Source organism: Engystomops pustulosus, chromosome 8 (genome assembly GCF_040894005.1).
Source record: "Engystomops pustulosus chromosome 8, aEngPut4.maternal, whole genome shotgun sequence".
NCBI classification, from domain to species: domain Eukaryota; kingdom Metazoa; phylum Chordata; class Amphibia; order Anura; family Leptodactylidae; genus Engystomops; species Engystomops pustulosus.
The window spans coordinates 36,509,584-36,535,760 of NC_092418.1; the positions used below are offsets into that span (position 1 = coordinate 36,509,584).

Below are 26,177 nucleotides of genomic sequence, written 5' to 3' on the forward strand. Positions count from 1 at the left end.
AACAAGGGCATAGAACTGAAGGACCACAGCACGGATCACCAGGAGAGCTGGAGAAGGTAAGTACATGTTTATATTTTTGTGCAACACCCACCTCGCTATTTCTGCTTAATCTCTGACAACCCCTTTGTTCCGCTCCTTTAAATATCGTAAGATGACATACATAGGCAGTCATGTGAAGGCTTCTCCGACGGTTTCCGAAATCTGCTTTCCTGTGGTCGGTACTAAATGGCTTGAACCCAATCAAGCAGCTAATATAAAAGATTGGAATTGAATTGGCAAACAAAAGAAACATAAAAACTCACTACTCATAGTAAAGTCCAATCTCCGGCCTTAAAAAGGGCCGTGTACAATAGTGTGTGTGTGCATTTATAGCATGTGTGAGTAATGGGTAAGTATGTATGTAGAGCATGTGTCAGTAATGTGTGTGTATGTCAGGTACAGGGTCAGTTGTCATGGAAACAGTACACAGTAAATTAAAGGGGTTATCCGGGTTTAAAAAATTTCTTCTGGCCGGGCTGGGGAGGGCTATTTAAACGCAATAAACATGTACTTACCTCCTCCGGTGCTGCCGATGTCCCGCGCCGCGGCCGGTCTTCTCTGTGCGCCGGTTTCATTACACCGGCGCACAGGGAGCTTCCGGCCGGCCGGATGCTCCCATGCGCACCATCTCCCAGCGCTTACAACGCTGAGAGATAGGGATGGATGGGAGCAGCCGTCCACATCGCGGACCGGAAGCTCCCTGTGCGCGGCTTCCGTGCCCCTGTAAACATCAGCGGCGCTGGAGGAGGTAAGTCCATGTTTATTATGTTTAACTAGCCCTCCCCAGCCCGGCCATAAAAAGTTTTTTAAACCCGGATAACCCCTTTAAGGGTTTTACTGTATGGTTGAAGGCTCAAACTGCTCAAGTGTGAGGGGTAGGCTGGAGGGTCCTCTGCACCTACATATTAGTACAAGGGGGTCATACAGGGTTCTGTGCATTCACACATAATTAAAGGGGGAAAATATTGTTACAGGGAGTCATACGGGTCGTTTCAGTACAGGGTGTCATACAGGGTCATGTGCACGCACATATAAGTAAAGGGGAGACATACAAGGTCCTGTGCACCCACATATCATTACAGAGAGTCATACAGGGTCATCTGCACCCAAATATCAGTACAAGGTGTTCATACGGAGACCTCTGCACCCACATATCAGTACCACCAGGGAACATGAACCAGCAATCATCCAATTACTTGTTCATTATATACCCTGAAGTACGGATGCATTCTAGGATATTATTACTACTACCCTATGCAGACACAGACTGTAAGATCCTGTCTGTGTGATAGGATCTCACAGGCTCTGACCACCCTGGGGCCTGATTGGACCATAACCCTAGACAGCGATCGTGGCAGTAGAATCCAGTAGGAGGCATTTTGATCTCGCAGTTGAGCTGACCATGGCATTGAATAGATTAAACACCTGTGATCGGAGCTCACTCTGACCATGGGTGTTACACTGGGTTGTCAGTTCTTGATGTCAGCTCAGCTCTAGTGACGGATATATCTTTGTTGAGCCTCAGTAGGTTAATTAAGTGTTTGTTTTTATATTTTTTGCTTGTGGTGAAAACTACTTTTACTGTATATCCAATCACAGAGCAGCTTTTATTTTAAGAGATAACTTTCAGGAATGGAAGCTGTACAGTGATTGGTTGCTAGCAGGACAGTTGTTGCATATGTTAGGCCTTGTTACCCTGGGGATGTGTGTACAAGTGATAACTGTGCATTAAGTAAGGATCAACTACTGGGGCAGATGCATCCATAGGGGCAGTTGTTAGACTAGTTCCCTTATGACTCCGTGAGATGTGATGTGTATAGACCTTGTATTGACCGGCCCAAGAATCCTCCAAGAAAAATGTATTAAACCAAAGAAAACCCAATAAATAGACACAACAGGAATAATTGGGAACTTAATAACCAAATATTTATTTATAATCCCATCCCATGGCAGACCCCCGACTCACGAAGAGTCACCCTTCAGCACTCAGGAGAGGAAAAACCCCCTGTGGAGGAAACCTCTAGGGAAACCATGGCTGAAGGATCGCCCTTCCTCTGGGCTTAGAGAGTTACTGCCAATAAATATCTGTCACCCAAGTATTTGAGTGTACAGGGATCCTGAGGTCCAGTGGTCCATACGTCCAGGTCTCCACATGTTCTGAGGTCCAGGAGACCAGAGGTCTATAGGTCCCGGGGTCCGTCGGTCCAGGGATCCATAATTCCACGATTCTTCACGCCTCGACGTCTTACCACCCACCCCCTTCCCCTGCTGACTGACACCGGTATTTATACCTGAAGTGGGTGATAGCGCAATGTTTGGCAGCGCAATGTGTCTCCTGATTTGGCTTCTAAATGTTTTATTTCTTTGGCATAACAGCAAATTATGACATCAGCGCATCTATGACATCAGTGCACAAGATTCTGAAGGATTAACCCTTTAATGGCTGACAATATGTCTGACTACAGGGGGAACTAAAGTGTCCTTGTCTCTTGTACTGGTAGTGACTGCATGAAATGCCCTTATATCTACATATTTATAAGTGACGGTCTCACAGCTCTTTTAATTTTATTAATTGGAGCATATGAGAATTCAAAATTGTGGGGTAAAAATATGATATGTTTGAATAATATATAAGGCTGCAGATTTATTTGGACCATTTAGGACTTTTCTCTTGACACTGTGGGGTTTATTTTTGAGGTACATGGTGTGAGCCTTTCTGTGTTTCATAAGGATTAGGCTTCATTCACACGAACGTATGGGGGACATATGAACAGCCGACGTATATACGTCCCCCGTAGATCGCAATGGACTCACGGCGCTGAGGCACCGCTCAGCGCCGCTCCGTACCGCTCCGTAGCCCGTAGAAAGATAGGACATGTCCTATCTTTCGACGAAATACAACACTGGGCTCTATGTTAGGCTATGGAGAGGGGTGAGGGTGAGTGGCGCTTTCCCCCTCCTCCTCTGCCCGGCTCCGCCGTGTGCCCTCCGTGCTACGGTACGGAGGGCAAGGGCAGTGTGAATATAGCCTTAAGGATAGTCCTATACATTTTTTATTAAGCAAGTGGGAGCAGGAAGGGCACATTATGAGAGGGGAATTATACTGTGTGGAGTGAAGAGTGGGACAAAATGCAGTGGGTTGGGGAAGTATATCTCTGCAACGTCACATGTTTTATCCCTCTTTTGCCTCCACACAAGTAGAGCCAGGGGGCTTAGGACTGGACCTAGCAGCTGTGAGTGCTTGTCAGATATACTCATCGCTTGAAGGGGCCACTCCACTACATCCTGATGCCAAGGCATATAACCAGAATCAGGACACAATGGAGCAGGGGGCTGAAGAGGAGCCAGGAGAGGTGAGCATTTTTTTTGCTAGTTCTATGGTCTCCAGAATTATTAGTCAACTGCTCTGGAGTCTGTAGGATTATTATTCTTCGGCTCATGTCTCTTAGAGAGCTCACACTGGAATTTTACGCTGACCATAACTGAGTGATAGGAGCTAAAACTGCAATAAAACTAAAATATGTAAGGGGGTTAAAAATTATCTTTATTGTGTAAATTATCACTAGAGGATTAACATTTGAGAACTTTATTTCATGGGCAAACCCCTTCAAGGACATCTACCACCAGGATGAAGGGTTGTAAAGCGAGCACACTGACATACTGGTGTGTGTCCACTCTGGCCGGATCCACTCTTCTTTAAGCTTCTTATGCCTAGGTTTATACAAAAACAGGCTTTTAAAGTTATGCAAATGAGTCTGAGGGGCTCCTCGGGCTCATTTGCATATTTTTTACAGCCTTTTTTCTTAAAAACAATAATCTTAATGAAGACCAGATACGTCCAGAGGGGGCACACACCAGTATGTCAGTGTGCTTGCTTAACAACCCTTCATCCTGGTGCTAGATGTTCTTTAAAGGAAACCAGTGAGCTGTTCTCTCTCACTAATTCTGACTTCCCAGCTTTTTGAGGAGCTTGCAAGGATTACATCCCAGCCATTATTTTGTTGATCCATACATCAGTCCTTGTAAAATTTACTTTTCTGTATTATGAAAATGAGCACTGGAGAGATGAAGTGAAAGGCATCCTGTCACCAGGGACCTCATTTTCACTAAGGACAAGTTGCAGAAGCAACTCTATGCATTTGCATTACAATATAATTGTGGTTTAACTTACCTTGCACCCTGACAGAATCCTCTCTTTAGTCCCAGTGGTTGGTTTTGATTTGGATGTATTTGAAAAAACAACACCTGTCTCGTGCTGTAGACTGCTCTCGGCTCTTGTACAACTACTACCTCCTGCTCCCTCACTCACAGGAACAGAGCTCACAGCATGGTGAGCTGACATCAGTTGGGAGGGTGAAGCTATACAGGAGCACAAAGGTGAGGGCTGAGAGCTAAGGAGTTTGACAAGTCACATGTTGTTTTTGAAATGCATCCAAACCAAAGCCCAACCCCCAGAACTTAGTCAAGGATTCTGTCAGGGTGCAAGGTAAGTTAAAAGAAACAATTATATTGTAATGCACATGCTTAGAGAGGGCACAAAGGCATATTTGCAATACAGCTGTAATAGGGTTCTACAACCTGCCTTTGGTGAAAATGAGGTCCCTGGTCACAGTTTACCTTTAAGCCAGGTAGAGACTTTCCTGTTACCCTTCCCATCTCCTTCACCCTGCTCATTTCTCTGTGACCAGTAAAGAGAGACACAGATAAGGCAGCACCTACCTGTGACAAAGTACTAGCTCCCTTCTCTTTACATAGGGCTGCATCCAGTAATCTTCTCTTAGCACACACTACAGGCTTACATACAGGTTCAGGAACTTAATGTTTAAGTTTATAGGCATTGAGAGGGACAATGTACGGATTGGGGCAATGTTCTTGGCAGTTTATGAAAATCTATTTCGTTTGGGGGGTTAATTTGACTGACATGTTCCTTTTAATGTAATTTTTTTTCAGTTATCACGTGACCTTTCCTCTATTACATTGCAGTAACTTTTATATTTCGATTTCCTATTCTTACACTTTCTTTATTGCATGGGTAAGGTCTGAAACACGTCACCTAGCTTTTGTAGTGAATTCTACATTCCCTTTTTTTTAACCATGTCTTAATTAAAGTTTTTGAATTTTACCTTAACTTTTGGATTTTACACCTGCCTGTGCTGATTACCGACTCTCAACTCCCTCGACTCAACAAATTTATGGCTTATCCAAAGGATTAAGCATCAAAAAGCGAATGGTAGGGTAGGACGCTTGGCTCCAACTGAAGTGAATGGAGAGAGGCATGCACATTTGTGACCATTTCTTTTAATTTCATTCTTACTAATGGATTTTGCCAGACCCTATAATGCAGTCTGAGAAAATGTTGTTCATTGTCAAATGACCCCTTTTTATCTAGAGCCACGTTACTTGTTTTTCAAACTTTTATTTCACTTCTCCACTAGATGTCAGCGTTTCTATCCCTATCTGTATATATAAAACGCAAAACTTTCAAGAAAAGGTTAAATTCCCTAAGATCTATGTGCAAAGCAGAAATTGTGATATGGCAACCTAAAAAGGTTCTGCTCTGCCTTCCTAAATCTGTTCATGCTTGGAATGGTTGTGAATTATCCTTCTAGAAATCGCTCTGCAGCAAGACTATTTAGTTGCACTCAATCTTACAGCCACTTCAAGAAAATTGAAAGTTATGTGAAATAACCTTGATGTATATGATGATCAAACTGGGACTTTTTGTACTCACAACTTGATTCTCTGATTCTCAGCTCTGAAGAGAAAAATAACAAAAATAAGTCTCTTCACATCAAAATAACATTGTTATGTTATGTAGAATTGTTTTCCCTAAATCCCTTCCTCATTCAATCCTTTCCCTTCCTTGGTTTGACTTCATGGACATGTGTCTTTTTTCAACCGTATAAACAATGTAACATGTTTAAAAATGGCAGAAAAAAATAGCAACATATTTTGCGCTTTGGCCCTTCTTCTACAGTCTCTGCTGTTTCAGAAGGGATTATGTCACATACATCATTCACCACCAATCTCTGGGCTCCATGGCCACATTCCAACATCATCAGCATGTAAATGGTTGCAGCCTAAAAGGGTATTCCGGTTAAAGATCATGGGGGTCATTTACATAATGGGGCACACTTACTTACCGTCCGGAGGAGCATTGTCCGACGATAATATACTCTGCCGCGATTCACTAAGATCATGTGACCGATATCCTGCAGGTGTCGCTTCCCCACTCAGGTCCGCCGGAGTTCACCTTCTTCTTCTTGGTGCATGTAAGTGCTTGGGCTTGCGACACAACGTGAAAGTTAAATTCCACGCACGCCCCCTGTTTTCCGTTGCATGAAAGGCAGCGCAGCTGTGGCAAAAACTGATCGTGTGCGACACAATCCTCTGCTAAAGACCTGTCACAGCCTCGCTACACCAGCAATATCCGCTGTGGCAATGCATCGGTGGCTGACCTCGTCCAACAGGTCGTCCAGTCTGATTGGACGCTAGAAGGACAGGAAGCAGACATCCTAATGTGGTGAGTGTTTTTCTGGGTATGCTAGTGTAATCTGAGTGCAGTAGCACAGTTTGGTGTCCCTGCTAGACCAAATTTCTTTTGGTCTTCTTTCTGCCAGTTTACAGCGCCCAAAAATGGCTACGACAAACATTAATTATTTCGAAGATTACACTCCGCCAGAGCCATTTTTTTCTGGAGCTGCCAGCTAATAAATACATCGGAAAGCAACACATGCGGTCAGAGCGCCACATAACTGCTTAGTAGGGTGCTTGTGCCAGTTTTTGTGCAGTGAAATAATCGCAAATTCTTGCAATGTACAAGAATTTGCAATAAAAATAGTGAAGAGAGCCCACGTGGGCGCGAAGGGGCGGTTTTTACGCAAAAGTATGCCAGGTTGGACCTGATGTACTTTTGCCCGGCAGCTGTGCCGCCCTCCAGATACATCAGAAGGACTAAGCCTCTTGATGTATCTGGCAACAGGGGAATCTCCCCCAATGTGTTGGAATGGCCATCACAAAGCCCTGATCTCAATCCTTTTGAAAAGTTATAGGCAAAGCTGAAAGGTAGGTGTGAGCAAGGCGGCTACAAAGTTACACCAGTTCTGTTAGGAGAATGGGACGAAAAAACTATTTTGAGAAACTTGTGAGGATTTCCAAAATCTTTAAGGGCAATAGTATTGTATGTACCTTTTTGCAGAAAGTAATAATGATTAATATCTGGTGTGCCCCCCCTATCTATATGTGAGTTACCACTAATTTGTTGGCTGACCGAATGCTGTTCCGCACATGAATTTGCGTCAAAACTCTTGCTCATTACTCTGGCAATTGGCTGATATAAATCATTTTTAGTAAGCATAGCTGACAGGAAAGCTTTATTTTGATTACATGTCAGATATTTTCAGATTTAGTGATAAAAACCTGTATATGTGTCTTTTTACGTAGTGTATGTAAACCTCTGGTTTCAGCTGCATATAGTACCATCATTTAAAGGAAATGTATCCAAATTGCTTCATGCTTATAAATTCTCTTTAGACATGTATAGAAGTCTTTGTATTCCTATAAATTGCGGTAAGGTAAAAGCTTTTGTGGTATACCTATACATTGCACATGTTACCAGATATATAACACGCCCTTAACTAACTCACTGACTTCTGATACTGATACTATTGTTTCACTGTTATTATTGTGTTGTTTGTAGTTTCAGAACAATCAGCTGTGTGTAATCTCATTTGTTGTTTATTGTAAATATTTACTTGTTTTTCCTCAAAATGGTGTGATACACAAACTACAGAACATCTAGAACATTCTGAAACCCAAGCAAAAGAAGGCACCAACAGGGCTGTAACTTTTATGTTTCTCTTAGCTAGCCAGGTTTACTAAAAACATATATGTATTGACAGGTGCTAAAATTTGTCTTGTGCGGATCTAAGTTTAGCCCCTGCGACCCTTGTCTCGTTGCGCACGCGCACCAGTGTACCTCCGTGAGGGCCGCTGCGCTCACCATGCGAGTCACTTTGCCAGGGATCCAGCGTCGCGTCCCGTTGCTCCCTTTGTGCGTCCCCGCCGCCTAGGGCGCACGTGAACCAGCTCTGTCGGATTTATTGCCGCTGGCCATCTGCCCTTTTTGTTAAATTCCCAGCCCCTTCCTGTCTTCCCTGCCGGATCTTTGTGCCTCACAGCCTTAGTAAAAGCTTTCTTCCCATGTCCTTTGCCTGCATTGACCTGTTGCTACGTCCCCGACTCTAATCCCGTGCTGCCTGTCCTGACCTCCTGCCTGTTCCCGACTACAATTCAGTCTAACGCCTATGTCGGCTTACGTCATCGTCCGCAGTGGTACAAAGGGTCCACTGCCCCTGGAGCCTGACAGTTCATTTTTCTACATTTGTCAATGGACTTGGGTCAGGGCTTATTGGGGTTGTCTGAGAAATGTATATATAATAGCAGGAAGGGCATCAACACAACAAAAAGTCTATATTTACCTCTCGCCTCAGCTCCATCCTAGTACAGCACCTCCTTCTGGGTCCAGTTGTAGGCTGCAGATGTCTCATGCTTTCAACATTATGTTTGTTGGCCCCTCCTGCTAATGGTCACAAATTTACTAATACTAGACAACCCTCTTGTGTATTTTTAAACTAATGATAATGATAATTGTGGCTTTTATTGCATCCCTTACATCTACAGCTGCTGGGAGACTGGACCATGGAGCACCCGGTCCTGGGCAATGGTTGTAGAGCTCTTCACTTCTTTTCCCTGTTGTGGCTGTGTACCAAAACAGGGCATGAGAAGGGAGGGGGCTGCTGTAGAACAGAGGGCATTATAAAGGCGGTAAGGCAGTAAAGGGGGCATTGTATAGGGTCCCCGCACCGAACTTACCTTTCCACACTCCTGCTCCCACCCGTGTGTCCCCGCTAGCTAGGGCGCATGCGCAAGCACTCAAAGATTTAAAGGGCCAGCGCACCGCTGATTGGCACTGGCACTTCCGGGTTTCCTGAGCGCTAATTAGCCCTAGAGAAAGATTCCAGTGTGTTCCTGTGTTCCCTGCATTATTCCTGTTCCCTGCTCTGCTGAATTCCTGTTGTGACTTCGGACCTGACCTCTGCATCTCTGCCGCCTGCCCTGACTACGTGCCTGTTCCTGACTACGTGCCTACGTGCCTGTTGAGGCTGGATCACGATGTCGGCTAGTACCATCTCCTGCGGTGGTCCAGGGGGTCCACTCACCCGGAACCCTGACAGTAATAATAATAATAAAAAAACCTCCAATTGAGATCAAAAGGTTGTACTGTCAATCAATAATATCAATGAAACCATCAAATCATCCTGTAAAAAATGACATTTTACCATACATCACAAAGATGAAAAAGTTATGGTCTCACAATATGGTGATGCAAGACTTTTGTTTTGAAAAGTTTTTACATTTTTTTAGAGGTACCAAGACATTTAAATAGACATATCAATTTGGAATCGAGTGATTATACTAACCCAAAGCACACAGTGAAAGCCGTAAAAACAAATCCCAAAGGATAATTATGCAACTGTTTTGTTTTTCTCCGTAGTTGCTGAATTTCTTTCTATCTTCCCAGTACATTGCACAGTATCTTAGGAAGTACAGTTCATCCCCCAACACGCACACATATGGATTCTGTAAATGGAAAAATCAAAAAGATACCCAGTGGGGCTGATTTACTTACCCGGTCAATTTGCGATCCAGCGGCGCGTTCTCCGATGCATCTTTGGGTTCTGCCAGAATTCACTAAGGTCATGCGCCCGATGTCCACTAGGTGTCGGTGCTGTGCTGAAGTTCGTCGGAGTTCACTTCCTCCGTCTCGGTGTATGTGAGTGCTATTTTTGCGACCGTGTGCGCCAAAATCCCGGGGCAATTCGGCGCAAATCGGAAAAATTCGGGAAACCTGGCGGAAAAACCTGATTCGGACCCTTAGTAAATGAGCCCCAGTAGCTTGTAAAAGGAGGGGAGTAAAGAAATGGACAGGCATAAACCCTCAAAAACATGGTGCTGAAAGGGTTAATACGGGAAACAAGATGAAACTTATTCTACTCCTTATTAGGATGTTTTACTCTTTACTCCTCTACTCTTTTTATGATTGATGTTTTTGACTACTTTACTTTTTTATACTTCTCATTTCTCCACTTATTCTGTGACACCCAAACAGTATAACAGCTCCAACACTCATTCAGCCAAATAATATTTTTCATGACTCCCTCATATAAATACATATTTGGCATACAACTAATATAAGAGGAACTGTCAGGATCATTTCATGTTTAGTTGCATGTGTGCTAGTTGCATGTAAAATACCATTTTTATGTTTTGGTACAACAGTATTTTCTAGCAGTTACACTACTACTTTATTAATCTCCACTTTTAATTCACTTTCCTCCTCTTTTTCTGCTCCATGCTTTATGTATTACTATTCTCCTACTATTCTTCTACTATCCTACTCTTACTATTCTTCCTACTTAGGCCACCTCCACACCAAGCGTGAATGGAGGGGGCATGAAGGGAGCCGTCCGGGTCAGCGCAGGGTGTTCCTGCCCTTCCCTTGTGCACTAGGTATAGTCTGTGCCCATTACAGCACAGGTTATAGTATAGTTCTACACCAGGCAGGACCTGCTCTAGAATTGCTGCTCAATGGATTTGTACACAATTGTGACTGATCCTTATATCTCTTAAAGGGAACCTGTCACCAGGGGCCTCATTTTTCACTAAAGACAGGTTGCGGAAGCTTATTACACCTGCAGTTCAAATCTGCCTTTCTGCCTTTTCTAAGCATTTGCATTACAATATATTTGTGTGTTATAACTTACCTTGCACCTGACAAAATCCTGGGGTAGTCACAGGGGCTGGACTTTGGTTTAGATGCATTTCAAAAAACAACATGTGACTTGTCTGTGTTACTCACTCCTCAGAGCATGGCCCCCACCTTTGTGCTCCTGTCTAGCTCCTCCTCCTCCTGCTTCTTCTCAGAGGTCACAGCCTGGTCAGCCTGGCATCAGTGTGGGAGGGACAACTTGTACAGGAGCACATACATGGAGTCAGCCTGCAGTTCAAACAGGTCACATGTTGTTTTTTGAAATGCATCCAAACCAAAGTCCAGCCCCTGTGACTACCCCAGGATTTTGTCAGAATGCAAGAGTAAGTTATAACACACAATTATATTGTAATGCAAATGCTTAGAAAAGGCAGAAAGGCATTTTTGCACTGCAGGTGTCATGGGCTTTTACAATCTGTGTTTAGTGAAAAATGAGGTCCCCGGTGACAGGTTCCCTTTAAGTTTTGAAAGGAAACCTACCACCAGGAATACTAGCCATGGGTAAGTAAATCTGCCCCAATATGACTCTTCTCTGCTCATTTTCACATGACTTTAACTGAGATTTCTTTGTAGGTAAACAGGATGGGATTTGGAGATAACCTGGCACTTCTTTTAACATGTTACATGTTTTGGTTAATAATTGCACATTCTGCTGCATCTGTTCTAAGAATTCTCTATTGTCATTCTAGAAATTTTCGAATACATTGCAATTTGGGTGTTAATAGTTGCGGGTGTGTCACTATACAGTCTAGAATGGACAGCACTTATTGGTTAATATCGCATTGTGAAGGGATACACGGGTAACACACAAATGTCAATTTATTCAGAAATTTCTTGGGGAAAAAGAAAAAGTCACAATACAACAAAGAGTTCTAAGAACAGATGTGCTGTAACTGTTATAATTGGGGAAATAGGATTATTTAATAAAATTTAAGTGACTATAAGATGCAAGGAATAATAGTGGAGAAATGAGTATATGAGTATATGATTTACCACAAAATATAGTGGTGTGACACTAAACTCACTAGCAATTTCACTTCAAAATTAACACGATGTGTTACTAAACAAACTTGGTCACATGAGCAACCTAAGATTAGGTCAGGATTATTTGGTCAAGGTTAGGATGCTAAAGAGTGTCAATATTATGTTCCATGTAACAACTAAAGAATGAGATACTTGAGTAGGGCTGTCATGCTTGGCTACACTTATCCCCAAATGAAGATAGGCAAGGTATTAATGATGATGTCATCGGTCCCTTGGGTATTCTCTGGGATGCATCAGCAGAACTTAGTCAAATGTATCTGTAAATCTCAGACACCTGCACTGAAACGTGCCACACAACTTCCCAGTGACTAGAAGACAGCCTTAACCATCATCATCAACCCATTTGCATGTCGAGTATTTAAAGGTCTTTCACGGAACGTCCGTTCACTTTGGTCTGTGGTTGTGAATGAGAAACAAAATGGGTGAACGTTGTCCAACAAGTCACTATTACGATGAGTTATTACTATCTTGTCAGCCGTGTAAGCTTCGCTGTGGAAATCTTCCTCCTGATTGTCTCAAGTTCAATCCCTGTGCACGTAAGTTGTATTTTTAACAATTTCTTAAAGGATTCTAAATCTACTGAATGCACTCACTGGGGGTGGAACCTGGATGCAGTACAGGGCCGGGTGCAGGAGAGAGGGAGGTGGGGGCGGCGCTCTTTACCCCTTCCTTCTCTATAAAAATATTATATTATATATTTTATGCGAAAAAGCTGACCTGCTTGCTCACCACACCACAAATTGTGTGGCCAGATCATGGCCCCCAATACTGTCGTGTGCACGTTTCATTCCATTTTATTTTTATATTTTTGAATCAAATTAGCAATTTTGTTTTTGTGCCCATTGTTCTGATCTAATAATCAATAAAAATGTAAAGTAAATTGTAAAGTAAAATTATTTGGGCCCATTTACTAAGGGCCGTGCGCCAGTTTTCTGTCGGCCTTTGCACATTCTTTTTAGTGCAGACTCCCTGCACAGATATTTAAGAAGTGTCTGCACTACATTTGTGTCACACACAACCCTTTTGCGGTGCGGCTGCACTAGGCATCATGCAACACAAAGGGGTTGTTTTTCCGGTGCTTAGTTGGACCGTGCACCAGATTTATCATGCAAAGTCCGACAGAATTGTGTTAAAGGTGCACCTGAAAAAAAGTGGTGCACTCTGTCGGGGTAGTGCAGGTGCCAGATTCATGAAGAACATGCACCAGAAATCCTTAATAAGGTGCACCCTGCAATTTACACAGGAAAACTGCATTTAGTACAGGTTGCACTGTTCTTAGTGAAAAAAACTGTGTCAAAACCCAAAGGTGTTTTTAGCCCCCACTTTGGGTATTATTTTTTTTAGGTTTTGTTTCCTTACTGTAGCTCATAATAATTTATTATATAATAATATAAGGTGTCACATGTTACCTGCCTTTTTTTCTACTGTTCATCACTTGCTTTGAAAATTGTTGTTGGCCAAGGTTAAATGAAATGAAAGGAATGTCAGGAGAATTTGGGAACCCTTGGATGCCGTTGTGGACCATTAGTTTAGGGTCTCACACATGGCTATGGTGAACCTATTCACAAAAACAAAACTCCCTAATACTCTGTGATAGATAAGTCCACTGTTCTTACTGGGCTCATCTCCGGAGCTTTTGCAATTCAACTAGACTTCATCATATATGAACCTGACATATGGTGCTAAAGTGGAGGTGTACTGCTTTGACTTGAATAGACAATGTGCATTCGATGGTAGAATATTTCTTGGTAGGTGCAAGGGTGTTTTTTTTCCTTTTTTAAATAACCTAGAAAAGGACAGGCTTACCATAGGCACATAATGGACACTAAACCACCCTTATAACATTTTGGTGGTTTAGTTTCCCCAATTCTGACACCTTAAGATTTCCAATATTTTGCATAGTTATCCAATCTCCTTAATTACTCCATTTCCTGTGTAGGTTCCAGGTGGTGCTACTAGAATACTCAATAGGGCACATTTACTTACCTGGTCCAGTCACGATCCAGCGACATGTTCTCCGGCGCTGATTCGGGTCTGCCGGGATTCACTAAGGTCCGTGCACCCGATATACACCAGGAGTCGCTGCTGCTCTGAGGTCCACCGTAAGTGCTGATCTTGCAACCCAAATTCTTTTTCAAATTCCGTGGTTTTCCGATTTCTGTCGCGTGAAAGCCAAAATCCGATTGCGTGCACCAAAATCCCAGGGCAATTCGCCACAAATCGGAAATCGGGGGGAAACCCGACGAAAGTGCGCGATTCGGACCCTTAGTTAATGAGCCCCAGTATGAGTGTCTAGTAGCAGTAGGTTGTTTCCCTGGAACGAATCACCAGAGCAGTAAAAGATGGTGTAACACTAATATTGTTAGGCACAGGAGCATTAAAAAATATCCCAGAATTATTTTATTCCCAATCTTAAATTAAAATCGTTTAATGACACCCTCTTTAACAAATAATGCTTTCAGATAATCCTATATTCTTAGAGGATCTGTTGTAGAAACGTATAGTTTGTTGAACCACCAATCGCCCATCTCATCTGGATAAGTGATGGTCTTCTCTAAGAGGTGGTTATTGAGGTTTCATTGTTTTACAAATGTGTAATTGATTTTAAGTTTAAAAAAAAATTTTTTTCATTTTATTATTTTACAGTTAGATCTGTTTTTTTAAAGAAAAGAAAGGAAATTTTGCATTGCTACGGTTTTTTCAGTAAACAATGAAATTTCTGATATAATGCTATATACTCAGCATGCCAAAACATTGTACCGTCAGTGGAAACTGGAATGCAGTCCATAAGCGCCAGCGGTGCCGGTGGACAAGCAGAAGGGGGCATCTAAGGGGTTAAGCAGGCATGATCAGTGTTCTTATTGACTACGCTCACCAAAGCAGGAGTCTAGCCGTCAGCTTCTTGATGTGACTGTATGTCCAAATTCAGGTTAAAGGACTGCAAAACCAGACCCGTAAAACAAGTGCCCTGTGTGGAAGAAAGCGGCCATGTTTTTCAAATCTCATACTGCCCCTTTGCATTCTGGTTTACTAAAACTACTAAATTAAAAAAAAGGAAAAAAAAAACTACTAAATGAAGTGATGTTTACAGTAAATTTTGTGATGTCACATAAGTGACATCAGAGGAATTTCCCAATGTACAGGGAAGCCCTGTGGGCGAAATGAATTTCACTTCTGCTCTGTTGTTTAGTTATAATGTTATACAATAATGCTATGAAACATGCTATAAACCTTGACTACTATGACAATATATATTTCATACTCTGAATAGATTCCAAAATGTGTTTGGATTACTAAAAATTCATAAATCCAGGCACCGTAACAGTGGTGATCTTCTTATACAGTATTTGTTATTCAATTGTTATTCTTTCCTTCTAAAATCAACTTTTAAAATTATGCTTATAAACCATAAGGGCTAGAGTCCCTTCGTGCTGTAGCTTCATAGGCGTTTAAGGTGTTTAAAGGAAACCTACTACCACAGATCTACCTATTAAGGTAGATCGGGTGGTAGGCACCTCTATTGTACATGAGGATAGCCCTTTTAAGGCGGCTTCAAAGAGATGGCGCCGCATGGGCGCCGCCATCTTGTCGTGGATTGCTGCTCCCTGATGACGTCACGGGGAGCGGCGATCCGTCGCCATGGTAACCTCGGGTGTTCTGAATACCCGAGGCTACTTCGTTTTAACCCATGCATTACAATGTGCTAATTGCACATTGTAATGCATGGGGAGTAAAATCCACATATACTGCCATACTGTAGTATGGCAGTATATGATAGGATCGATCAGACTACCTAGGGTTAGAGTACCCTAGGGAGTCTGAAAAATAGTAAAAGTAAAAATAAAAAAAAGTTTAAAAAAAAAAATTATAATAAAAAAACCTAAAAATTCAAATCACCCCCCTTTCCCTAGAACTGATATAAAAATAAATAAACAGTAAAAATCATAAACACATTAGGTATCGCCGCGTCTGAAAATGCCCGATCTATCAAAATATGATAATGTTTTTTCACTACGTTTAACCCCGTAACGGAAAATAGCGTCCAAAGTCGAAAATGGCATTTTTTTGCCATTTTGAAAAATATAAAAAAATTAATAAAAAGTGATCAAAAGGTCGCACAGTCCCAAAAATTATAGTAATGAAAACGCCACAGCTCCGTACACCAAAGTATGAAAAAGTTATTGGCCCCAGAAGATGGCAAAATAAAGAAAAAATATTTTGTACAGGAGGTTTTAATTTTTTTAAATGTATGAAAACATTATAAAACCTATACAAATTTGGTATCCACGTGATCGTACCGACCCAAAGAATAAAGTGGACATGTCATTTGGGATGCAGAGTGAAAGCTGTAAAATCCAAGCCCACAAGAAAATGTCACAAATGTGGTTTTTCACCATTTTCACTGCATTTGGAATTTTTTTCCCGCTTCCCAGTACACGCCATAGAATATTAAATACCGTCACTATGAAGTGCAATTTGTTACGCAGAAAATAAGCCATAACACAGCTCTTTATGTGGAAATATAAAAAAGTTATAGATTTTTGAAGTTGGTGAGTGAAAAATGGAAGTGAAAAAACTAAAAAAGGCCAAGTCGTTAAGGGGTTAAAGAGACACAAACAACAAAAATACAACGATGAGATCAGAATTGAGCAAATTTCAAGTTTATTGTCCATCCCTGATTTTAGGACACTTGACTTACAGACAACTCCTATTTAAAAACAGAACTCTCTGCCCACTTTGACCATTTGATGCTCTCTGGATGCTAGTAAGTTAAGAAACTTTACCCCCAAGGCTACAACTAAGTTATCAAAGGTGTCTGAAATAAAGTTTTATTGTTAATCTTTGTTCCTGTGAACGACCCCTCTCCTGTTATTGTCATCATGCATAATGCAGGACCATCGATTACAGATAAGTGGCCATTGTTAGGCAAGAAGAATTTTACTTTTTACCACCATTTTACATCTCACGTTAAAGTTGACTTTGCAACATGTTGGTGTCAGGTTATAATGTCACTTTCTGCTGACAGGTTCCCTTAATGTCTTTGGAGAAATAAAGAAATGCTGTAAAGTTACACTTGTCATACGTCCTTTTCATTTGCACAGCCATATGCGTATATTTGCTCCTGCTGTAAATTAGATTTCTGTAATTGTACTTAGCTATTGTTGTTTTATCATTTTGCATAGGGTCTACCATTTCCTCAGTGAAGCACAGAGATGTCCCACTCACAAAAGGTAATTCGGAAGATGGAAACATTTTGGGACATTTCCTCAAGATTTCAGTCTAATGGACATGTATAGTTCCAGAAGTCCTATTTAGGAATGGGCATACTGATTTATAGTAAAATAGCTGTATGTAACGTATACCTTCCAGTCAATATCACTGCAACAAGTTGGCTGCTATGCGGCCACATTTTAGCATCCATATCACTGCTTCAAGTTCAAGCCAACTGTGGGTTTAATGATCTTCACTTAAAGGGGTTGTCTGGTCACAACAAGTTAGCACTTACCCACAGGAAAGGACCTGACTTGCTAATCTGTGGGTGTCTCAGTGATGGAGACCCCCATGGATCACAAGACTGGGGGTCGTTGTACCCCGTGTTGTACCCCAGATGAACAGAGAAGCCAATCACACATGCTCTATTCATCTGTTTGTCACTGACGGATATAGCAAACTAGGTGCTCGCCCATCTCCATCAGCTCCATAGAGAAGAACAGAGCAGCCTGGCTGCTCTTCTGATCCGTGGTACAACGGACCTCCGTTCTTGTGGTCGATGGGGCTCCCATCACTGAGACCTGTGGATATGGGCTAACTTGTTGTCACTGGACAACCCCTTTAAAGCATCAGACATCCCTCCCATCGGCTGAGTTCACATCTGTGTTTCAGGCTTCATTAGGACCCACAGTCACAGATTTTGTTAAGAAGCACATATGAAAAAAACCTACATATAAGCCTAATAGGGTCTTTCGGGAACTTTTGGTGTCCATTATTGCAAACATTGGGGGCCTGAGATTTTCCACTGTTCTGCTTCCATAGCAGAACATAATAATGGAAGCCCCAAAAGGAGATGGGTACATGGCCTTTGCTCTATGTAACATGCACCCCCAGTGGTACTGAGATCTCTGGTGCCTTCAGACTGATACATTTAGAAGACTATACAATGGAGCTGTATGTTGTAGATGAAGTAGTGGTAATGCTTGTTTGCCCTCACCAGTGTCCTGAGCCATGCCACCAGCAACATCTTCGAGGACTCACTCATGGAATATGTTACAGCATATATTTAACTTGCTTTTTTCTGTTTTCTTTAGGCTTCAACAGCCCAATGGATGCAAAGGATACAAACTTCATGATTTGGCTCTTGTTGGCTTTGTTTGTTGTGTTAATATCCACCATATTAATCGTAACGATTATTCTGCATAGAAAACGGAAGCTGCATGGAGGTAACGTGATTTATGGTCACCAGCTAAACTTTCCATTTCTGGCATTATGTTATAACATGGTGCTAGAGCCAGTGAATAAATAAAGTCTTGCAAGACAATAATCCGATATATGCAGTATAGAAAAGCAGAACTTCTAAAATCATAGGAGGGGGGTAAAATTTGGATGAATTTTGGCATAATTTGCTGCAAAAGAGGGGTGTCACATTGTAAGAACGTAACATGGCTCAGTAGGTAGAAGGCACCAATGTATTACTGGCCAGGTCAGTAGGCTTCATTGGTCTTGTGAGGATTCACCAAATTCGGCACAATCTTTTGAAAGCAGGCAGCACAGCTTTAGGTGTTGTGAGGTAACTCAGATCGAAAGCCCTGGGAATTCTCAGATGATAAATCTGTCAGTATTTGCATAACCATTACTTCTCCTCTGCTGTGAGGAAACTTTGACAAATAATCCGTCAGACCTCTAGTCACAGCTCACTAAGTACCTTCTCTATTTTTATATAAGCTTTTTAATACAAAAATATGAAGCGTCAAACATACATTCTAACAGTCATTCTACAAAGAAGTTATCTTTTATGATTTATTTTCTGATATTATTGTGAATAAGTGATAACAGGAAGTGCGGCCATATTGGTTGTTTCCTCTGAATTATCGTCTCTGTCAGCATATTCATTAATTTAGACACAGCTGCCCCATAATAATTTTGCTTAGCACAGCACTCCATGTATATAGGTAGCACATCACATACCCTCATCAATATATAGGCAGCAAATCACATACTCCCCTTAGTATATAGGTAGCTCAGGCCAGCACATGTCCACTAGTATATAGGAGGCCAGGTCAGCGCATGTCCCTCAGTATATAGGTAGCCCAGGCCAGTCATGTTCTTAGTATATAGGTAGCTCAGGCCGGCACATGTCCCCTAGTATATAGGAGGCCAGGCCATACCCTTTAGTATATAGGTAGCCTAGGCCAGCCATGTTCTTAGTATATAGGTAGCTCAGGCCAGCATGTGCCCCCCAGTAAAAAGGTAGCGAGGCCAGCACATGCCCCCCAACACATAGGTAGCCCAGGCCAGAACATACCTGTATATACTGTAGGTAGCCCAGACTAGCACATGTTTCCAGTATATATGTACCACATAATTAATTATACTCACCTACCCACACTCCCTGGACCCTCCTTGTTGCTCACATACAACTCCTCCGGGATAAAGGGAGCATGATGATACTGGTGCTGCCGCCCACATCGCTGCTCAGTCGATGACGGCGCCACTTGGGTCACACAGAGGGCAAAGGCATTGCTAATATTGCACTGCCTGTGTGTAGTAACCAGAGGTATGCACATACTGGTGATTGTTATTGAGGGCCAGGCCCCCCCTCCTGGCCGGCCGAGCCCTCCGCTCGGCCAGCCGCCCCCCCCTTCACGTCCCACTGGCGTGAAGGTGGCGGATCGGGGCAAATAATCGCAAAAGCTAGCAATAAGCTAGCATTTGCAGAGGTCCTGATAAATATGCCCCATCATCTTTAAATAAGTGACTTTCACAATGTCACAAATCTAACCTACCACAAAAATGAAAGCTTAGTTGCACTTTAATGACCTAACTTAACTATCGTTCTCAATGATGATTTCTTTTCTTACTATATTAACCATGGGCTAGGTGAAAGAGTTTACTATTTGTTATTTAGAAGCTGCATCAATGGTCTTCACTTACCATGTATAATCGTGTTTTCAGGTTTCGGCAAGGCTTGTGACAAGATCACAACCAAAAGCAAAATTAAGGACACAAACGGAGAACAAGGCTCATGTGATGAACTAAAGAAACCGGTAGCGGAGAACGAAGATGTGGAGAATCCAGTGGGTGTCGCTATTTGTGACAATGGTCTGTCTGATTATTTGTTTCCCTTGCCGGCTATAGAGGAAGGAGCTGCTATTCTGGTCACCACAAAGACATCTGCTTGTTTTAATCTTGGCCCAGGTGTGAGAGGCGACGCTTTTGTGGAAATTTAACTTCACAATGTTCTATCGTGGATTGAGAAACGGGGAAAACTGAGAGCTGCCTATCTGTTGTATGTGTATATATGCCATTTAATGATTATTATCGCCACTATTGCAAGGACGCCATTTTGAACTAAACTTTCAGATAAATTGCACCATCAATAGTGCAGATAATAATAGCAAACTTTGTAATATACCGTAATAAGAAATCTCTTACTGTGTCCTTCTTTTGCCCCCTGCAGTTTTTACATTAGTACTTTGTATAAGTCAGCTTTATGTCCTGTATCCAATGACAGCTGAGAGGTAAAGGAACCTGATAAAGTATCTAATGACTTAAAGGAAATATACCATTTGCTTTTAGGCAGTATGAACCAATCATACCTTTAGAATGGTGTAGTTACACTGATGCAGAAACATATCATGAGTGGATTTGCTGTAAAAACAGTTATAAAATTATGATAATGAGACTCTTTTGCTCCTGTGGCTGCTGCAGGGGTTCTCCTATTACCCTATTTATGCACTGCTCAAGAGAACACTGTATTCACTGTGTTGTCCCTAACAGGCAGAAGTAATCAATTGCTGCACCATCCCCCAGCTCCTGTGTATGAGTCATCAAGCTCAGGTTGATTAGTCCTGTCTGGACAGTTCAAGAAGCTCCATGTAATGTGTTTATGTAGGCAGCCTGCATGCAACCCAGCTTTCCCAAGGTCCTGAAATTGTATAATTGTTTTTTGAGCGACACCACTCAACTCAGGGATTAACCAAGATATGCTCAAGGTATGTTTGGTTAACAATGCATAACAACAAATGGTAGATTTCCTTTAACTCTTTACCATCAATGAGAAGTCTAATCTTCTCAGAAAGCTGATTCATTAAAGGAAATATTGGGGCACATTTACTTACCCCGTCACCTAAAGTGCATATCATGAATGTGTCACTTACCTGCACAGGTCCGCCAGAGTTCACCATCTTTTTAGTGGTGCATCTAAGTGCTTGGGCTTGCGACAAAATGTGAAAGTTAAATCCTGTGCTCAGTCTGAATCAGATGGCCTGTCCGACAACACGCCCCCTAATTTGTGTCGCACGGCTACAAAAGTAACGCATCTGCTACTAAAAAACCTGTGCAAAACACTTTACCATTGAGGAACAGCCACAGTCCAAAACAAGTGTGTTGCAAAGCGGCGCAAAGTCTTAGTAAATATGCCCCATTGTCTAGGTATGGAAAGAGTTGATCAGTAGCCTCCTTATCTGTCTGAAGTGGATAAACCTCAGAAGACTTTTAGATTCACTACTCACTACAGAGGAAAGAGTAGAAGGAAGGCACAGAGAAGCTGCTTTACTTAAATGAAATCTACTATTAAAACAGGCATGATAAATCAAGCACACTTACTCATTGATTAGGGCACTGTGACTTGGGTAATGTTTTTACATTATTCATCCATGACTTCCTTACGTTTAAAATCAATTTTAAAAATTATGCTAATAAGCTAGGCAGGGTAGAGTGCTGAAGGAGGAAGGGGTCGGGTGAGACAATGCAATAACGAGTGAAACCAGAGCTAATGCCCCAGAGCCATTTAGGCTTATAATTATCATTTTTAGAGTTGATTTTAGATGGAAGGAGGCCATAGATAAATATAACAAGATTACCACAGTCACGATGCTGGGATCTATAAGTTAGTGTCCCTGGTTTATCATGATGGATTTTGATTGTAAATTTTCTTTAATGAAGTATAATACAAAGGTTCTGTGATCACCAGCTATATGCATTTCTGTAATTAAAATAATAAGTAAGGTCATTTGAAGACACCATTCCAGGACAAAGGACAAAGGCTACATATTCCACTTTGCTACATCCAGCCTTATAAGTAGGGATATGTTACAGATTATAAATCTGTATTGACTGTAGATCAAACAGGTTCTCCAGCCAAACCATTTTCTTTAAATGGCTCAGAATTCTTTAAAAAAAATGTAAAAATTATAACTATGTCACTGCTCCTGTTCCAATGTTCTCTGGATATCCTGTTATTAGGCAGAGAACCCAGAATGTTTCAGAATGATAGCAGTGGTTTTCACTTATTTCATTTATTTATCATATTTATCTATGTGCAAGTTTTGTACAGGACATACCCTTCCTACTTACCTTAACATGCAATATGCCTGAGTTCTCCATGAATGCCAATGCCACTGCATAGGCTGAGTAGTTTCTGGTTGCCATTGCAGAGTACCTGATACAAAACAAAGAAATGGATTGGGGCTAGTGGAAGGAGGTCCTTAAGTTTGTTATATGATATAATCTGTCTAAATGATACTGTGCCTGATACTGTTGAGAGGACCTTTGTATCAATAGGAAAATACCCGCTAAGAGCTAAATCTACTCAACTGAGTGCTTGTGGCCAACCATTGTGGTCCATATTTACAGGGGAGAACCTAAACTCAACCCGCCTCATGACTAATGCTCCGCTGCATGCATGATCCTGTGCTGACAATTATGCTGTTTTATGATTATCTTTTTTTACTGTTCTATTTTTATTTCTAGTTTACTGTAACTACTATTGTCTTTATTTTAGCATTTTTAGTATGCATCCTCATCCTGCCTCTCTATCAATTACTGAGAACAAGACCCCCATTCACTCAATTGCTGGGGGTCCCATTCTCGTGAAAGGTGGTGTCCCAGCAGTGGAACCCTCACCGATCAGATTGTTATCCCATCCAGGTCATCATCTGCAAAGAGTTTGTATGTTCTCTCCGTGTTTGTGTGGGTTTCCTCCGGATCCTCCGGTTTCCTCCCACATTCCAAAACTTACTGGTAGGTTGATTAGATTGTGAGCCCCATGGGGACAGGGACCAATTTGGCAAACTCTGTGCAACGCTGCGTAATCTGTGTGCGCTATATAAATAAAGAATTATTATTATCCCCTAACCTGTGGATAGGGTATAACTTACAAAGATGGTACACTACCTTTTATGATAGGGGATCACTTTAACAGATCCATACTGCCCAAAGCAAGACAGCCTCTTTTAACTAAATAACTTTGCTCTATGCATCATAGAGAGGTATTGGTTCTGATTTATTAAACTGTCTGTCACAGTTTTCTGTCGTTCTTTGCACGGAAAAGAATGTGCAAACCACTTGCACATGTAGTTATGTAGTTTCTACACCAACGTCTGCAGCTAACAGGCGTTCCCGTGCAGAGTTGGACAGTGCGCCACATTTATTACTGCCTCTTCACAAAAGTGCAAGGTGTGCCAGATCGCATATGCCTTGCTATGGAAACGTATGTGATCGGTAACCAGAACCCGGTGTCTTGCATTTAAACAATGCCGAGGGCCCATCCGCATATACTAGCACTATGTTTGTAAACGCAGCGCTAGCGTTACATATGACTGCACCCTTAGTGTATCCCTGCTCATGTTAAGTCTTTAGTCTAGTTCAGTCTTTTGTGTATTTATGTAATATCCCATGCACATATAATTTAACCAGATTATTTTAGATCTGCTGATTTTAGCTGACGGATCTATACTATAACCTTGGACAGTTGTGGCACCGTAGAAAGCAACATTTTTCTTATCTTATCCAACTCTTTGATCTCAACAATAAAAAAATACAATATAACTAGCAAATGAATAATATAAGTTACTAAGCAATGTGTATAGATAATGCAAATGTGCAAAACTGTAGAAATTCCATCCAGGGCATGTGCGCTGCTTGAGGTGGTGATCTACTTGCACAGCCTTTGCCAGGTTTCACACTTGGTACTTTGCATATCGTTTCGCTTGATCAAGTTCTTGGTTTTGCTCAGTTTTCTTTCCTATTTTCCTTTCTCTTTGAACAAAACAACTACAGCGAATTCATGACTCACCTGTGCAGGTTAATGGTGCACATCTTAAGCTACCCATAGGATACAAGCCAGCCAAAGGGGCCTAATGTCCAGCCATCAGTCAGCAATTAGCAACGGCAGACACTTATTTGTCCGATACAAGAGCTTGGAAAATGTTTGCTTGATCAGTCATGTATATGGCATGATTGTTCCAATACAGGTAATAATTTGCCTCTACTGGCGGTCCCCTACTTAAGAACACTCGACTTACATTCGACCCCTAGTTAAAAACGGACCTCTGGATATTGGTAATTTATTGTACTTTAGTCCCAGGCTACAATAAACAGCTGTAACAGTTATCACAGGTGTCTGTAATGAAGATTTATTGTTAATATTGATTCTTATGACAACCCAACATTTTTAAAATCCAATTGTCACAGAGACCAAAAAAGTTCTGGCTGGGATTACAATGATAAAATATATAGTTCCGAGTTACATACAAATTCAACTTAAGAACAAACCTACAGTCCCTATTTTGAATGTAACCCGGGAACTGCCTGTATTTTTTTTTATCAATATTCAATTTCTCTAAAAGATATTTTTTGTTGCAATTCAAAAAAAGTTAACTATGTGATGCTACACAGGAAGGGGATATTTTAAAGTGGAAAAAACACCATATTCCATTAAATATTGCATAACGCATATCACAATGCCTTGCTATAGAGGGATACATAATTACTTGTATACTTGTATCACTATACGTAGCGATATATATGTAAGCGTATAAGGCTCCCCTTACCATTGTGCACCAGTAATTTTATAACCCTACTGAAACTTGACACTTGTAAAAGGGTGGAAAATGGATCTGGCACCCGTGTACAAAAGAAGGATAGACACTGAAGATCTAAGCTGAGCTACTGTGATAGAGATCTATTGCCTCTTATAATACTGTTTTTGACCACCACACTAGTTGCCTTATCTGATAAAATTGTAATTGCTAAATTTGTTACCTCTTTGTGAGTAAAGTTCTACAGTTCTCATTAATATTTGTGTCTGTCTGAATTCTTACACCATCCCTAAGTGGGAAAATGTTTCTACTACTGAGGGTCAGGGATGAGTGATCAGCAAAGATTTGTTTTACAGAAGCTTTGGTCCAATTGTTATGGTCACAGCCAATGGGTGTGCCAATATAGTACTAGGAGGATCGATAGGACTCAATTATTCGATAGGACCTAGAAACATGATGTCATATTAAAGATAAGAATCTTATCTCTCAGATTGCATCAGATTAGTTTCTTAATATGTTGGAGAGTCATAGGTTGGCTGCAGGGGGGTAAATAGGAGAGGCAGGGTCCTTCTGAAGGGACTTCTGAATGGGGCCCCCTTTAAAATAAATAAATAAATATATATATATATATTTATACTCAAAAATGTTATTTACAGTCACACACATGTATGTATGTATGTATATATATATATATATATATATATATATATATATATATATACTCCATGGAAGGAAGCAGCACTCCAATATAAATAGTGAATGTTTATTCCACCAGTGGTAAGAGCTACGTTTCGGCTGACTCTATGCAGCCATTCTGAAGCATATATATATATATATACACAGCAGTGGTGGCAAACCTATGGCACGGGTGCCAGAGGTGGCACTCAGATCCATTTCTGTGGGCACTCAGACAATCTCTCTTTTTCAAGAGCCACACTTCACTGGCTGTTTGGAACTGCCCAAAAAGTGAGAAGGTGTTTACAGAACTGCATTATCTTTGAAGCTCATCCTGCTGGACCCACCATTCTTTCTCTACAGAGAGACCCTGGAGAGAAGCTATCATGAGAGTCAGAATTTTCCTTCCTTCTTTCAACTGTATTGGTGGTCTTAGGCAGCCGATACGATTGAAAGATGTGGAAGAACAGGCAGCAGTAAGTTACTGCTTAAAATGCCATGTTGGCTCTTCACAGTAAATAAGTGGATTTTGGTTGTAGTTTGGGCACTCG

At 41.5% G+C, this 26,177-nt stretch overlaps 1 protein-coding gene across 1 annotated transcript; it reads left to right on the forward strand.

The window, feature by feature from the left end:
- Positions 1–12,327: 12,327 nt before the first annotated feature.
- On the forward strand, positions 12,328–25,152 carry TNFRSF17 (TNF receptor superfamily member 17). The gene is made up of 4 exons (XM_072120677.1): positions 12,328–12,450; positions 17,098–17,145; positions 18,220–18,351; positions 20,084–25,152. Exons 1-4 carry the CDS (start codon positions 12,333–12,335, stop codon positions 20,356–20,358), a joined length of 573 nt encoding a protein of 190 aa, XP_071976778.1. The 5' UTR covers positions 12,328–12,332; the 3' UTR covers positions 20,359–25,152.
- Positions 25,153–26,177: the final 1,025 nt, after the last annotated feature.